This window comes from Micropterus salmoides, unplaced genomic scaffold (assembly GCF_014851395.1).
Source record: "Micropterus salmoides isolate LMB-PRFRI ecotype aquatic unplaced genomic scaffold, ASM1485139v1 Ms_hic_scaffold_14, whole genome shotgun sequence".
Lineage (NCBI taxonomy): Eukaryota > Metazoa > Chordata > Actinopteri > Centrarchiformes > Centrarchidae > Micropterus > Micropterus salmoides.
In genome coordinates, this window is record NW_024040485.1 from 32138008 (window position 1) to 32153839 (window position 15832).

Genomic DNA, 15832 nt, shown 5'->3' on the forward strand with positions numbered 1-15832 from the left:
TTTGTTTGTCATGAAACAGTAAGAGTAGCTTAGTAAATGAAAATTCTGATGAAATAACTATTTTAAACACTTGGGCTAAATGTGTCTGTTTGCTTTTGGTAATTAAAAACAAGAAAGAACATCTAGAAAGTCCCTTTTCATTTGTTGTCCAGCAGCCACAGGCAAGCCCCTCCAAGTGTGGTCCTTCGCCATTGGCAGATGATGATGATGATGACGACACTGAACTGTTAGCTGCATGCCAGGCTGTGGAAGGCAAGTGAGATACAGAGTTAACAGACAATAAGCCATTAAAGAAAACAAAAAAACCTTCATAATACAAAAAGCAAAGTCTGGGCGAAACTAGGGTTCCCGGCTCACAGACAAGACCAGGCAGCCAGAGGCTCCACTTCAGCCCAAGCACCCAGAGGACGCAGTCCGGTCCAAGCAGCCTGTAAGTTTGCATTAAATAAGCCCTTAGCTTGACTGTTCCTCTTGTCCGTATCCACATCAATAAATCCACGGGTAGAAATTGTATCCTTTTGCCTAGATATAAGACAGCAACGGTACAAGAAGATTACAGAAACGAGAGTTAATTAATGAAAAAAAAAGCTTGCCTGACTGTTTCCAAGATTACTACCCAAACCTTCTTGCGAGAGTATCCCCGAGCAGTTAAAGTGCATGCAGTTAATAGGAAACGACAGTCATACAGTGTTCGTCTGTTTCCTAAATGTAATATAAATGAGATTTTTCTACACTGTAAATCATCCACACACATTTTAAACACGAGAAATTACTTCTACTTCAATGAACATGTAAATGACTTTATAGTTATTGCATGCTACTTAGTGTAATATTAATATTTCTGTTTATCAATAAACTGCATTTAGGCTCCTACACAGCCTGTGGCCTCTGTCAGGACCTTCAAGCGTGAGGCCCATGTCCGGGAAGAACAGCCAGAGGCCCCTGTCCAGCCCAAGCAGCATGTGTCCACTAGCCAGCCTAGCGAGCCCCCATCCACAACTATGTCTGCGTGGAAGCAACAGCCTGGAAGGATTCCACAAATCTCTGCCTCACATGATTCCAGGTACACAAGAGTAGTCTGTATACTTGTAACAAATTAAACCTGTGACCCTGCCATTATTCTAATGTGATGTTCAACTAAAACAAAACACACAGAAAGTTTTTATTGGACTCCCAGCACAGCTGGTTTACACGGTGAGTTTAATTTGCTCCCCTCAAGGAAGACTTTCTACCATCCTAGAGGTGACACTAACAGATATTTGAGGTATTTTCTTCCACCATAATTTGGTGGGGAAAAAAACTAATTGGGACTGTGACTTTGGATGTGGTACATTGCCCCCCGTCTATCTTTCATTCTTGCTGCTTCTTCTGATGGTTCTGGTGGAAATGACAGTGATGTTGTTGTTAACTGTGTACGTCTGTTTATGTGTTTAAGGATGTACACCTATAGTCTATAAGTATGTCTGGAAAGACAAACATGAGGTGTCTCAGCAAGAAGTCAGGCCACCACAAGCCTCTAAAGCAGCTTCAGAGCTCCTTGCCAAGTCTGTGAAACTTAATATAATTTGGTCTTATGAGGATGGTGGTGGAGAGCATTGTCTTACACGTAGATCCAGTCTTCCATGTGAGTCCTGGTGTGAAACAACAATTCAATTTAAAAAACATATTCATTAGGAACTTCATTTGTGCACAGTATCAATGTGTGTACCATTCACATTGGCAGAAACACAGCACACTATAACACACACATGTATTTGTGCTCCTTTTAGTTTACTCCTTCTTTTGTAAAAACTGATAAGTGGTTCCTGCACCGTTCTGATTATTTTGCTGCTCATTGTAATGATTTTGTTTAGTGGATTGCGATGGATGTTAGATAGTGACCCCAAACAGGCTGATATTTTGTAGCTTATTACACATTCAATGAAACATTGTTATTTCCTGTTGTGGTGACAGCCCGGCTGTTGGTGAGTGTCCTGTTTCTCTTTTCCTCCCTCGCATTCTGGTTTCTCCTGTGCCTTCTCTCTCTCTCCCTCTGTGTGCTCTCCCTCTCTCCGCTCCTGCTCCTCGTTAACCTCCATCCCCGGCTGCCGCACCTGCCAGCCCTTTACAGAAGCATATGCATTTGACATGTTCTCCACTCTTTTAGTCAGGTTTTCCTTTAATTCCATATATGTATGGATACCTTGTTAATGCTGTTTGTCAGCCAATTTGCCCCTTTAGGGATGTTAAAGGTTTACTCTACTCTACTCAGGTCCCCACTGTGCAGCACGGCCGTATCTGGTTTACCAAATACGTGGCATTGCGCGGTGGAACTCTGACAGGAGATCGGATGCCGTGTTTGGTGGTAAAGGACGGCACCACAGGACCTACTCAGCACTGCTGATTGACTGCCTCAACACCCGCTGTTGGCAGCTGTTCGGAGAGACTGTGGAGGTGAATTTCCAGGCCCCTGCTGATGTCCCTTTCTAATGAGTTGCTCGGGTTGGAGTTCCTGTTTAGCCAGAGCGCAGGTGAATCTGCACCCTTCTCTCTTCAGGACATTGTCAATGATGGACCTGGTCCAGAGGAAGAGGTGGTTCAGCCTGGGCAGCCCGATCCAGATCCAGAGGCAGACGAGGCGTACTAAAGCACAGAGGCACGTGACGATGCGCTCATGCCGTCCTGCCCCACATTACGCTCACCAGCAATGAAACCTCCGTGTTCTCCCTCCGGCCTAGCACTAGGAACAGGAATCGGCTGGACCACCAACGCAGCACAGGGAACAGGAGTCGGCTGGACCACTGACGGGGCTGGCGCTGGTTGGTCCACCGACGGGGATGGTGCAGGTGCCAGTCTCTTGGCCGCTCGTCGTTGGGGCCTCGTGGTTGGTTGGCTGGGGACACTCCGTCTGTTCACTCTCTGGCTCAAAAGGTAAGTCCAACAGAAAGGTAGCCAGAGAGCTGGAAGTCCATGAATCCCCAACCAACCTGGAAGTTTGAGCCGACTTGGAGGGGGATGGAGCAGGCAGATGACTAGCCGCTGCAGTGCTAGCAGGCCAGGAAACAGGCCGGGAACAAGTCCTCTTGGGGTTAGTAGGCTGGGAACAAGTCCTTTGGAGGTTAGTGGGCTGGGGAACAGACGGCCTGGAGCTAGCAGCACCGGGGACAGGCTGAGGACTAGCAGCGTTAGCCGAGCTGGAGACTGGTGGATCAGGCTGGCGGCTAGCAGCGCTAGTGGGCCGGGGATCAGGCTGGCGGCTAGCAGGGCTAGCTTTCACACACTGGGGGGTTGCGGAACACAACTTGGAAACAGTCTCAAAAACAAATGTCTTTCTCCACCTGGAGGATGCCACGAGCAGAGCCATCTCTGGGTCGGTCCTCCACATGACAGACAGCAGTTCAAAAAACTGGGATTCCTCCTCCACTAGCTCCTCTTTAGGCACTCCTAATGCCTCCCAGGTGCTAGGCAGTCTTACGATGTCCGCTGGGTCCATCTTTGGTCGGGTCATTCTGTCACGGTTGGGTGGTGAAGGCAGGGTTGAGCAGGTTGGAGGACCCAAACGCAGGACACGAAGGCTAGCAGGTGCAGTTCAGAGATTTATTTAAGGGCAACAAAAAGCGAGCACACTTACAGACTGAGTGGCTGAAAGACTAAGTCCAAAACAAAGCTTGTCCAACAGAAAATCAAAATCCAAAACGAGCAGGGAAACAGGGAGACACGACGAGTGAGGCTGACAACAGGAGAACACACTGCAACACTGGGTGACAATAAACAATGACCCGACCAAGACAAGACAGAAACACCAGGTATATATACACAGGGACTAACGAGCAGGGCGGGAGCAACACAGGTGAAAGACATGAGGCTAACGAGGCACAGGTAGGGAGAGAGAGAGAGAGAGCGCACAGCGGAAAACAGAGACAGACATGCAGAGGGATCACTGGGGTAACAGACATGACAAGGGTTACCGAACACTAGACGAAAGACAAGACAGACCCCCAAAACCGAACAGACCAAACTAACTTTAACTAAACACAAAAGTGCAAAACACCGCATGGCAGACAGGCAGAGTGTGACACTGCCCCCTCATCACTGCCCATAATGCCTGCCCCCTCATCACTGCCCATAATGCCTGCCACCTCCACACGGCCCATAATGCCTGCCACCTCCACGCGGCCCATAATGCCTGCCACCTCCACGTGGCCCATATTGCCTGCCCCCTCATAACTGCCCATAATGCCTGCCCCCTCATCACAGCCCATAATGCCTGCCTTTCAGGTTTCTTTGTATAAAATGGTAAATGTTCAGGAGCTGTTAGGGGTTCAGTGTGTTGCCCAAGGACCCTTCCACATGAGGACATGAGGGGCTGGGACTCAATGTTAACCTGGATACTTTATATTAAGGTGATAAGTTGTGACTAATTGATGGACTGTATCAGTAGGAAACAGTTATCACAAGGTTGATGGTTTAACACAAACGTTAATGTATAAAATAGTTTCAGCCTCCATTTTTTGTGGATCTCCTGCTCATAAACATGTTTTTAGTTTCCAGAATCATTAATCAAATTTGAATCCTCCATGCACGCCAATGTTAGTCATAGAGTCCCATAAGGATCTGTGCTCGGACCAATCCTGTTCTCTTTATATCTGCTTCCTTTAGGCAATATTATCAGGAAACACTCCATAAACCTTTATCGTTATGCAGATGATACTCAGTTATATCTATCGATCAAGCCAGATGAAACTAATTAGTTAGCTACACACCAAATGTGCCTTCAGGATATTAAAACCTGCAAAAAAACCTGCTCTAAACTAAAGTTATTGTTCTGGGACCCAAGCACCTCCGTGATGCATTATCTAAAGATATAGTTTGCCTTGATGGCATCGCCCTGGCCTCCAGGACCTCTGTGAGCAATCTCAGTGTTATTTTTGATCAGGACATGTCGTTTAAGTCTCACATTAAGCAAATTTCAAGGACCGCCTTTTTTCACCTATGTAATATTGCAAAAATCAGGAACATCCTGTCTCAAAATGATGCAGAAAAGCTAGTCCATGCATTTGTTACTTCTAGGCTGGATTACTGTAATTTCTTACTATCAGGCTGCTCGAAAAAGTCCATTTAGACTCTCCAGCTGATCCAGAATGCTGCAGCACGTGTTCTTACAACAACCAGGACATAAGATTTTATTTCCTCTGTTCTAGCTACATTTAAAATCATATGTGGAGAAATATTTCAGTTTAAAATCTTAAGTAAACGTAGAAATGCTACAGTGTACAGGTGCTGGTCATATAATTAGAATATCATCACAAAGTTGATTTATTTCAGTAATTCCGTTCAAAAAGTGAAACTTGTATAATTTATACATTCATTCCACTCAGACTGATATATTTCAAGTGTTCATTCCTTTTAATTTTGATGATTATAACTGACAACTAATGAAAATCCCAAAATCAGTATCTCAGACATTGGGGAATCCATGCGCTATCTTGGAAGAGGTGTGATGCGAATTCGCTACAATCAACGTCAAGGGGTTAAGTATGTGGTATAATAGAAACAATATGTAGTATGATATATCTGTGAGGTTTCTCAGTGATCTAGGTCATAGTTATCCAAGGTTGGTGCTCCTGGCTGTTGTAACGACAGTTATGGTTGTTAGAGTCACCCAAGGCCAAGTCTGAACGACCATCACCTGAGGCCAAGAGGTTACGTTTGTTCAGTTTCCTGGGAAGTGGCGAAAGGACAGCATTGTAAGTGGTGGCGTAGACCCCCTCCTCTGTTCAGCAACGGCTTCTCTACCCGGGTGTAAATGGTTTCCTTGAAACCTCTTTCAAACCATCCATCCTCTCTGTCTAAAACGTGCATCTGGTGGTCCTCAAACGCGTGTCCTCTGTCCTTCAGATGTAAGTAGACTGCAGAATCTTCACCTGAGGAGTTGGCCTTTCTGTGTTGAGCCATGCATTTGTGTAGTGGTTGTTTAGTCTCCCCAATATACAGGTCTGTGCATCCCTCACTGCATTGTACCGCATACAGATTACTTTTCTTGTGTTTGGGTGTGCGGTCTTTGGGGTGGACCAGGATCTGTCTTAGTCTGTTCTTGGGTTTAAAAAACATGATGTTGTGTTTGTTGAATATCCTCCTGAGTTTCTCTGTTACTCCAGACACGTATGGAATCACATTGTTGTTTTTGCTTCTTTCCTCATCCCTCATAGTGTTGGTGTTGTTCCTGGATCTTCTGGCTGTTTTCACAAAAGTCCATTTAGGATTGAAAAGTAGGTATTGGTCTGTGTGTGGGTTTCTGTAAACCCTCATTTTCAGGCTTCTGTCCTCTTCAGTGTATACAGCACAGTCCAGGAAGGCCAAACTGCTGTCGTTGACATCTTGTGTGAACTTGATGTTCCCCTTCGTGGGAAATCGAACTGCGCATTACGACACTATGGGAACGCCCCTGGGCGTGGCAGGGCTGAACTATGAATGAAACTACTCCAATCCTATTGGTGTTACTAGAACGGTAGTGTTTGACGGCGTAACCGGAGGGGGTATATAAGCACGCAGGCACACAGGACACATTAGCTTCTTTCTATTCAGCAGGCACTCTGGCTATGTTTGGAAGCTCCATTTTCCTACCTGACATCGAGACGAAGCAGCAGAAGATCATGTCAAAGCGATTCCGACAGTGTGTCTTCCCTTGTGAGCGTTTCATCACAGAAGGTGATACCCATGGGATGTGCGTCTCATGCCTGGGGATGTCGCATGCTCAGGCGGCTCTCGAGGGGGCTGCCTGCGACCATTGCGAGGCCCTGCCCCTGAGGGTGCTGAGGTCTCGAGCGGCTCTCTTCCTAGAGGATGGTCGGATGCGCTCCCCTCGTGGCACAGGCCCCGCGGTCGCTGAGTCGTCGCGGCGGCTTCCGATCCTGGGGATCACAACGCGAGATCGCCGAGGGTGCCGGAACGGTTGAGGCCTTTTTCCGGTCCTCGTCCGCGGAATCCTCCTCCCCTCGTCCCCGATCGGGAGCCCGTTTCTCGGTTTCTCCCACTCGAGGGGCGAGTCCGGAAAGGCTGACACGATCTGGCTCTGAGGAGCTAGATGTGCTTAGCATAGAGGAAACTGAACGTCATCAGCCCTCGCCAGGATACGAGGAGTTGTTGGAAGTGGTGACGCGGGCCGTAGCCAAGCTGCACATTGATTGGCCACAGGCGATGCAGCAGCCTTCGGCAGGCAGCAAACTAGATGAGCGGTTTCTGCAACACCGAGCACCACCCCGTGACGGCCCCTACCATTTTTTCCGGATCTGCACAACGAGTTGTGTAGATCATGGAATAACCCTTCTCTGCACGGCTGTCTACGTCCCCCCAGGCTGGACTATGGCAACGTGACTGAAATCAAACAGCACGGCTAGGGAGCGATGCCACGAGTGGAGGAGGCACTGGCTAGCTACCTCTCTCCCAACCTTGCCTCATCCCTCCGGACGCCGGCGCACTATAATTATAGTGTACCGAGCACCTGGCCCGTACTCTGTACTGAATTCTTATCTGAATTTGCAGAGTTTTTGTCAACTTTAGTCCTTAAAACGGACAAAGTTATTATTGTAGGGGATTGTAATATTCATGTGGATATTGAGAATGACAGCTTTAGTACTGCGTTTATCTCTCTGTTAGATTCCATTGGCTTCTCTCAGAGTGTTCATGAACCGACTCACTGTTTTAACCACACCCTCGACCTTGTTTTGGTGTATGGTACTGAAATAGTGGTCTTCCAACAGAATCCCTCTTTGTCCGACCACTGTTTGATAACTTTTGAGTTTGTATTGCTAAACTATACACCATTGGGCAAAAATTTCTATACAAGATGTCTCTCTGATAGTGCTCTAGCTAAATTTAAGGATGCGATTCCATCAGCCGGGGGATTTCCCATGATGCACTGAGCTCCTCTCTCCTCTACTTTCTCTCCCTCTGTAGGCAACCTCATCCCATTATTGCATGTTACAATCACAACTTCTCCCCTTTCTGGTAGTCTTGTACTTTCTCGTCCCTCTCCTCTCTCCTCCTATCACTTCCTGCAGGTGTTTCTGGCTCTGGAGCTGTGGAGTCTGGATCTGTGGTTGCGGGTCACCTGCTGCGACACCCTCTGCTACAACGACTATTGTTACTAGTCCCATTATTATTATTGTTATTATAATCATTAACATTACGATTGTTATCATTAACACTACTATAAATATCTGTACCATTTTTCATTTAGTCTATAGCAACATCACCTTTACTGTCTGTACCTCTGTGTTTATATTGTGTAGGCTGCCTCCCTCCCCTCTCTCTCCTTCCACCCCCCCCCCCCCCCCCCCCGCTCTCTCTCCTTCACCCCAACCGGTCGAGGCAGATTGCCGCCCACCCTGAGTCATGGTTCTGCTCGAGGTTTCTGCCTCTTAAAGGAAGTTCTTCCTTGCCTCTGTCTCCTAGTGCTGCTCTTGGTGGGAACTGTTGGGCTTCTGTAAATAGCATCATAGAGTACGGTCTAGACCGGCTCTTTTATGAAAAGCGCTGTGAGATAACTGTTGTTGTGATTTGGCGCTATATAAATAAAATTGATTTGAATTGAATGGTGGGGATACATGTGAACAAGGAAGTCACATCTTAGGTCACCATGGTTTCATCTGGGTCCAGTTTCAGTCCTCTGACTTTGTTCACAAAGTCTATGGAGTTTTGGATGTGGTGAGGCGTGTTGCCAACCAAGGGGGCTAAGATGGTAGATATGTGTTTGGCAATGTTGTAGGTGACCGAGTTTATGCTATTGGGCCTGAGTGGGGCTCCTTCTTTGTTCACCGGTGATGTTTTCTTCCTGTAGCTGTTATAGACATTTTATGGCCTTTTTCTTGTGTATTTGTGTCCATTTGTAATGTGTTGACCTTGTCCTGGTAATCCGCTGTGTTTAGGACCACTGTGAATTATCCTTTGTCAGCAGATAGGATGGTGATGTTTTCATCCGTGCTCAGGGATGTAGCATAATATATTTAGCATATAGTACAGAAAACAAAGTTGGTATGTGTATGTATATGTATAATATCATTAAAATGTAGTATAATATCATTAAAATGTAGTGTGTATTTGGGAGTACTGCTGCTCTCTAGTGGCTACAACAATGCACTGCTTCACTTATGAGGCCTTTTACTGCCGCTGCAGCTTCAGCTCCTGTTACCAAGCCCTTCCTGAAATACCTCAACAACGATTGGATGGATTGTAATGAAATGTGTTTCTGTTTCCGGCTCTGACAAAGAAGCCTTTAGTCATGTTTGTATGAGGACTTGTTGACTCTCATCAACACCAAGTGTAAACTGTAAAGTTCACCTTTGATGGCTAAAATCCCCATAAATAAAGTCCATGGACGTGACCTCCAGGTGGGTCGTCATTGTTGGTCTCTGGGCTCAGTTCAACTCTGTGTGGGTGGAGGGCTCAGTGGAAAAAAGGCTTCCAGACAACAAGAGAAAAGACAAACAGCTACAGAGAGGGAGAGGAGTTGATGAGTGTGTACAGCAGCAGATATGAATCTGTTCTCAGTGGTTATTAGGACTCATAAAAAACTGTTGACAGACAATCAGCACTTCCTTTCCTGCAGCAGTGTGGGTTTCTGCTCTGCAGCCTCCTCACCGCTAGCTGCACTTTTTCACATTAATAACACAATGACAGTTACAACCGTCAAATCATTCTAGGAAGTTCAGTTTGATTTCAGCGCTCAGTACTCACTGTCTCAGTTTTGATCTGTTATTAATCTGTGAGAGAAACAGCTCAAATCCTGAACTCAGAGCTGAGAAGCTGAAATAAAAGGAGATATGTTCAACCACCTGCAGTCTGCTCTGATCCCACTTTATGACCTCAAACTGATTCTAACAGGCAGTCAGACAGCAGAGTGTTCACATGTGAATAATAACTAAACAACGTGCAACAACAGCGTAGAGTTTTACATCCACACTGACACAGTTATAAAAGGGGTTCACCGCTGAACCACACTTGCTGACTTGTATATAACAGCTATATGTTTATGTTCGCTCATCTTTGTTTAGCTTTGTTGTCCTTGTTTAGCTGTGTGCTTATATTCATATCTTCCTGTACATTTGTTCTTGGCGCTGTGTGAAAGTATATTGTGAGCTGCTTACAACCTGAGTCAAATTACATGTAGCTGTCAACTCACATTACCAATGAAGTTAACTATTTGCTATGAGACCAACCCGAAATCCATAAAAACAAGGATGTTTATAAAACCCAGATGCTGTGATTTTTTTAGTTTATTGAGAAAGTTACTCTAAAAGAATTCTACCACACTCTGCATAATGTATTAAAAAGAGAACAGAAAAATATTGTAAATGATAAAATATCTAGCAGACAGCTAATAATTCAGTTACATTTTCTACAAGAGGAAATAAACTAGATGATCAAAATAACACTATACCACAGAATTTACACTCAGTAACTGCAAATATATGTGTTTATATTTTTTTGAAGACTATATCTAACCTGTGCACAACATAACATTTCTGAGTGGTGATCACTGAGATGAATTGATGAGATCTGATGGTGAGAAAAGGCCAGCAGAAAGCAGTCAGTCAGCATGTGTGCAGCCGGTGGACGGTCCCTTGTTTCTGAGGATTCACAGCAGAGGGAGTCCACAGCAGTACACCAGACTCTTCACTATCAGCACTGTGTACAGCAGCCAGAGCAGCTTCACCCTGCACTGAGACTGGAAGGACACTGACAGACAGACAGAGACATCAGAATATCATTAGTATACTTGGGACCTTCCAGGTGGGACGACATGAAGACGGGTCGGCTTCAAAGTCCCATCTGATTCTCTCCTTTAAAGTTAAGAGCTACAATTAACTTTCTAATTCACAACTAACTACAATTTCTGACAAAGTCCCTCAAGGATCAAACAGAAAAGAAACAGGTTATTATGAGTTTGAAGTCGGACTAGTTGATTTTTACATGCAGCCCTAACTGCAGCAGAACATTGGAGCTGTCTATGCAGAGAGGCAGCAGGTGATCTTACAGTCAGCTTGCTGCAGAGCTGCCAGGTCTGCTGGCTCTCTCTCTGGAGGACAGGAGGCCACCGGAACCTCTGAAACAGAAAAGGAGTCAGAAAGAAATGTCAGTCCTCTGCTCCTCTGCTCTCTTTGACAGCGTCTCCACATGAAGCTGAATCTCTGCTGAACACAGTCACCAAGCCTTCATTACCTTGTTCTGTTTGGGCCTTCACTTCCCCCCCCTCGTGCTGGACGTAGCAGCGGTATTTATACGTGGAGAGAGCGTCCCGATGAATCACTCTGATGGCGGCGGTGCGTCCCGACTCTCTGAGCTCCAGCTGCACCTCCTCAGCAGGTGCCTGCTCCTCCTCAGCAGGTGCCTGCTCCTCCAGAGACTCGTTCACCTTTCGTCTTTTCCAGGAGAAGCGGACCAGAGGAGGAAACATGTTTGAGGCCACACACAGCAGGGAGCTCTTCCCCTCATGGTGGGCTCTGGATGCTGCTGGGTACACGCTCACCACGGGCTTCACTACCGGCTTATCTGAAGTTTGACAGCAGCAACAAGCAGCACAGACACACATTCACACAGTCAACAGCAGCTTCCAGCACTGCATTCAGTCTGATCCTGGAAACTACATGGACTCTGATCACTGAGCTCCTCATCAATACAGCACACAGTTCACTACATGGACTGGATTCACCTTCATATCACACATGTCATGTATAATAATAATATTAATATGTTATATGAGGAAAGAAAATAATTTTACTTATTTAGCAGTTCTACATATGCTGGATTCTTATAATATAATTATGAAATATCCCCTTTAAAAACTTAATGTTTATATATTAGGGTTAATAAACATATTTTAATAAAGGTATTTTTTACGTTCACATTAAATTAGTTATACTTTTACATTTACTTAGACATTATATATCATATACTTTATTTTAGCAACAAAAAAATCTAATTGTTGCATCAGTAATTTCATAAAGTTTTAAAATTAAAAAAATTCTATATAAAACACAATTTACATATATGTTCAGATACATGATCGAAAGTCTGATGAAACAACAATACTGTAATCTAAGTACATTTTAATGTAACATAATATCAAACATTACATAAGAATCAAAACTACTGTTTACATGTTAGGGTAAAAATACATATTACACCAAATTACATATTTACTTCACATAAAATAATTTCAAGTCAAGTCACGTACATTATTTATAATTTCTGAACTTGAACCACTCAACAACTAATCAATACATCAATAATGTCTTTGTTTAATATGTTAAATGTGAATAAAGACAGCTTTATAATATTAAATAAGATTCACTATTGACTGATTACTTTTTGATATAATGTAATAATGTGATGTTAAAATTATAAAGAACCTGATACATCATTTTTACTACCATCTATTTTGAAAACATGTTTTATAATTTAAATTATAAAGCATCACAAACTATTTGTATTTATATTAAAAGTATAAAATGCAAATATATTTGTGAGCGACTTTGTATCACTCTATTTTACATATATAAATACATAAATTATAGTTATTGCAATATTATCAGTATCTGACTGTCATGATGTAAATTTTATCATTTAAAATGAATAAATTATCCTGTACAACATATTTATAGTAAAATGTCTTTTCAAAAACAATAGACTGCGCTGACTCACTGAGAGGATCAAATACTGTATATTTACAACTTTGTCAATATCTTACTTTTTCCATATGAATCAGTTTTGCTGGTGCAGAAATAAAGAATAACTTCAGTTGTGCAGTGAGATTTAAACATCTTGTCAGGAATTATCAACCTTTTTATGTAACAATAGCTGCACGGCTGTAAGAACTCTAATTATGAACAAACTAATATTTGAAGCCTGAAACAGCAGAAACTCATAAAAAACACATTTTAACTTGTTCAATAAAACAACTGATGGAAAATAAATGTTTATTCTTACCTGTTACATACAGTTTAGTTCCAGAGCCAAAGATGTCATAGCCACAGTGAAACAGAGTAATACAAAAACCTGTCAGCTGCTGAATGTGTCAGCTGAGGTGAACGAGTCCAGATGATGAACCAGGATCATATTTCAGCTGCATGATGTGTTTCTCTAATGTTCATATCAGCATGACTGTCTCTTCTTTTATTGTCTTTTTAGACACACTAGCAGTGTTGCTCTGTGCATGCTGATGTCTGCTGGTCCAGATGGACTGGACCTGGACCAAAGGATGGATGGATTGACATTGTTGTTCAGACATTCTTGGTCCCCAGAGGATTCACTTCATTAATTCACTTGGTTGATTCTGACTCTTCAGAAGAAGATGCAGATGTCCAGGCCCAGACTTCCTCTTCTGTGCTCTTGTCATTGTTTACAGTCCGATAAACAATCTGAGAGCCCATCAGCTGTCATCTGATATAAGCTAATCTGAAGTTAAATATTCATCAGATGATAGCCGATGGTTTCTGCCTTATTTGCTCTCCACACGGACTGTTGACCTGCATGCAACCAAAACCAGCTCAGATTTGATTGGTCAATACTATTCGGACTACAAACAGAAACCAGAACGCATTCATATGCAGATATCTGTTTACAGAGATTATTTCTGATCTGTATCAAGACTTTAAGGATAGACGGTGCTGTATGCTGAATCTGTACAGCATACAGCACCGTCTATCCTAAAGCCCTTGGCGGCAAATTAATAATTTGTGGTATTGAACAATATCAATAAAATTATTTTATTATTGTTTTTAACGTTTAGTTGAAATCCTCGTCAGGTGAGCAGAGTTAACAGCAGCTGACATCATCATGAAATATCAGAACTAAAACCATATTGAATGAAAAACCAATGTTGAAGAAATATTGTGAGTCAGGTTCAGGTGTGAAGAAGTTTCAGAGACTGATGAAGACTTAACATAGCGTGGTTTATTGAGCCGGGCCGAGGAGACACAGCGCCAGCATACAACATGTGATCACGTCACATGCCAACACCAAATCTGAAGGAGAACATCTGGTGGTCCCTTTTATGTTTCTTTCTTCCCCCCAGTGCCTGTAGGTTTCTCTATTAGGTCTTCTTTCACCTACAACTGATCTATCTGATGTTTAGACTCCAATGCTTCCTCATATTGGAATCTCTCACTATCCATGAGTGGTTCTCTGATCTGTGGAGCCAGTGAGTTCTTGTAAATATTCTTGTAAGATTCCCAGAGAACACTGATATCTGCCAGCCTGACGCCTGAGCTACTGTCTCTAACTAATCAGTCTAAGTACATGTGAGAAACACCTAAAGCTAGAATGTCAGAAAACACTTATGGGGTCAGCTAAATTACTCTAAGCTAGAGCTGTCTTACTTTTCCCTGTCACATCAACAAAGCCCCTTAAGAAATATTCTCCACACGTGGCTATGCATAGGCTACAGCGTACCTAAGGAGGAGATTCGACAAAAAACTACAGATGGAACATCTGAGGACACCTGGTGGACAGGTGGAGAAATGGGAATGAGAGGCGGGAATGTGTCTGAAGGAAGGACAGAGAGGCAGAATGGAGAAACACAACTGAGTCAGACACTGTGACCCCCCTCCAGTTAATCTGTTCATGTTTGTGTTATTAAGATATTAAGATACACTTTGGTGTGGGTTTGAGTAAGAAGCACTCGTGTTTTGCTCTGAAGTGTTGGCTGTAATTTTTGCCAGCTTGCTGTGTACCGAGCATTTATTCTGTGGAAATAGTGCAGGATAAAACTTTAGCTCTATTTAGTTTTACCCTTATATTAACTTAGATTTATTTTTATGTTCATAATATTTTTATTTAACTTCACAGACATCTTAATATTAAAAACATTTGTATTGTTTTTAGATAATTTTTTTGCACTGAATGAATTTTTTGGTATAAAGTTGACTTTGCACTACCTCGTTCCCCTTCGAGGGAACTCGAACTGCGTCGGTGACGACACTATGGGAACGCCTCTGGGCGTGGCAGGGCTGAAATCATGAGTGAAACTACTAGAACGGTAGCGTGTGACGGCGTAACTGGAGGCGTATATAAGCACGCCGGCACACCGGGGGAAGGAGGAAATTTCTTACCTGGAAGGAAGTCTGGCAGAGGAGATGGCTGGTGAGCAGTTCAGGCAGTGTGTTTCCCATGCCCGCGTCAACATCACGGCTGGGGACACTCGTGCCCTGTGTGCGTCTTGTCTGGGGATGCCGCACGCCCAGGCAGCTCTCGAGGGGGCCGCTTGCGGCCATTGCGAGGCCCTGCCCCTGAGGGCGCTGAGGTCCCGTGCGGCTCTTTTCTCCGAAGACGGCCGGATGCGCTCTCCCCGTGGCTCGGGCCCGGCGGTCGCTGAGTCGGCGCGGCGGCTTCGGTCATGGGGCTCCCAGCGTGACGTCTCCGAGTGCATCGGGACTGCCGAGGCTTTTTCCCGTTCCTCGTCTGCTCGTCTGACAGAGAAGCTACAAAAAGAAATTTAACTCAGTGACACTGACGTTCCTTTTGGTGAAGCTGAAGTTGTTGGTGGGTAAAAAAACAAACTTTGATGCGATGCTTGTGCACCGGAGGAAAGGGGTCACCAGAGCTCCACCGCCTTCACAACCAATCTGCAGAAAGGGGCCTCCCTCCTGATCAGTGACGATGATGAAGGGGGACATGCCGACGCCCTGGATGACCCAGGTGTGATGATTAGGTGTAATTCCACATTGTACCTTCAAGCAGCAATTTCAGCTGTAAATCATGGGTCTAGAGACGAAGTCTGATGCAAGGAAGGTAGCGTTACTGCTAACAATAGCAGGCCCTCAAGCCATAGAAGTGTGTAATACCTTCGTATACG

At 44.2% G+C, this 15832-nt stretch overlaps 1 gene segment (V, D, J or C); it reads right to left on the reverse strand.

Moving 5' to 3' along the window:
• Positions 1–10037: 10037 nt before the first annotated feature.
• Positions 10038–11696, reverse strand: LOC119902722. The segment is given in 3 exon segments: positions 10038–10716; positions 11015–11083; positions 11200–11696. Coding segments are annotated over 3 exon segments (540 nt in total).
• Positions 11697–15832: the final 4136 nt, after the last annotated feature.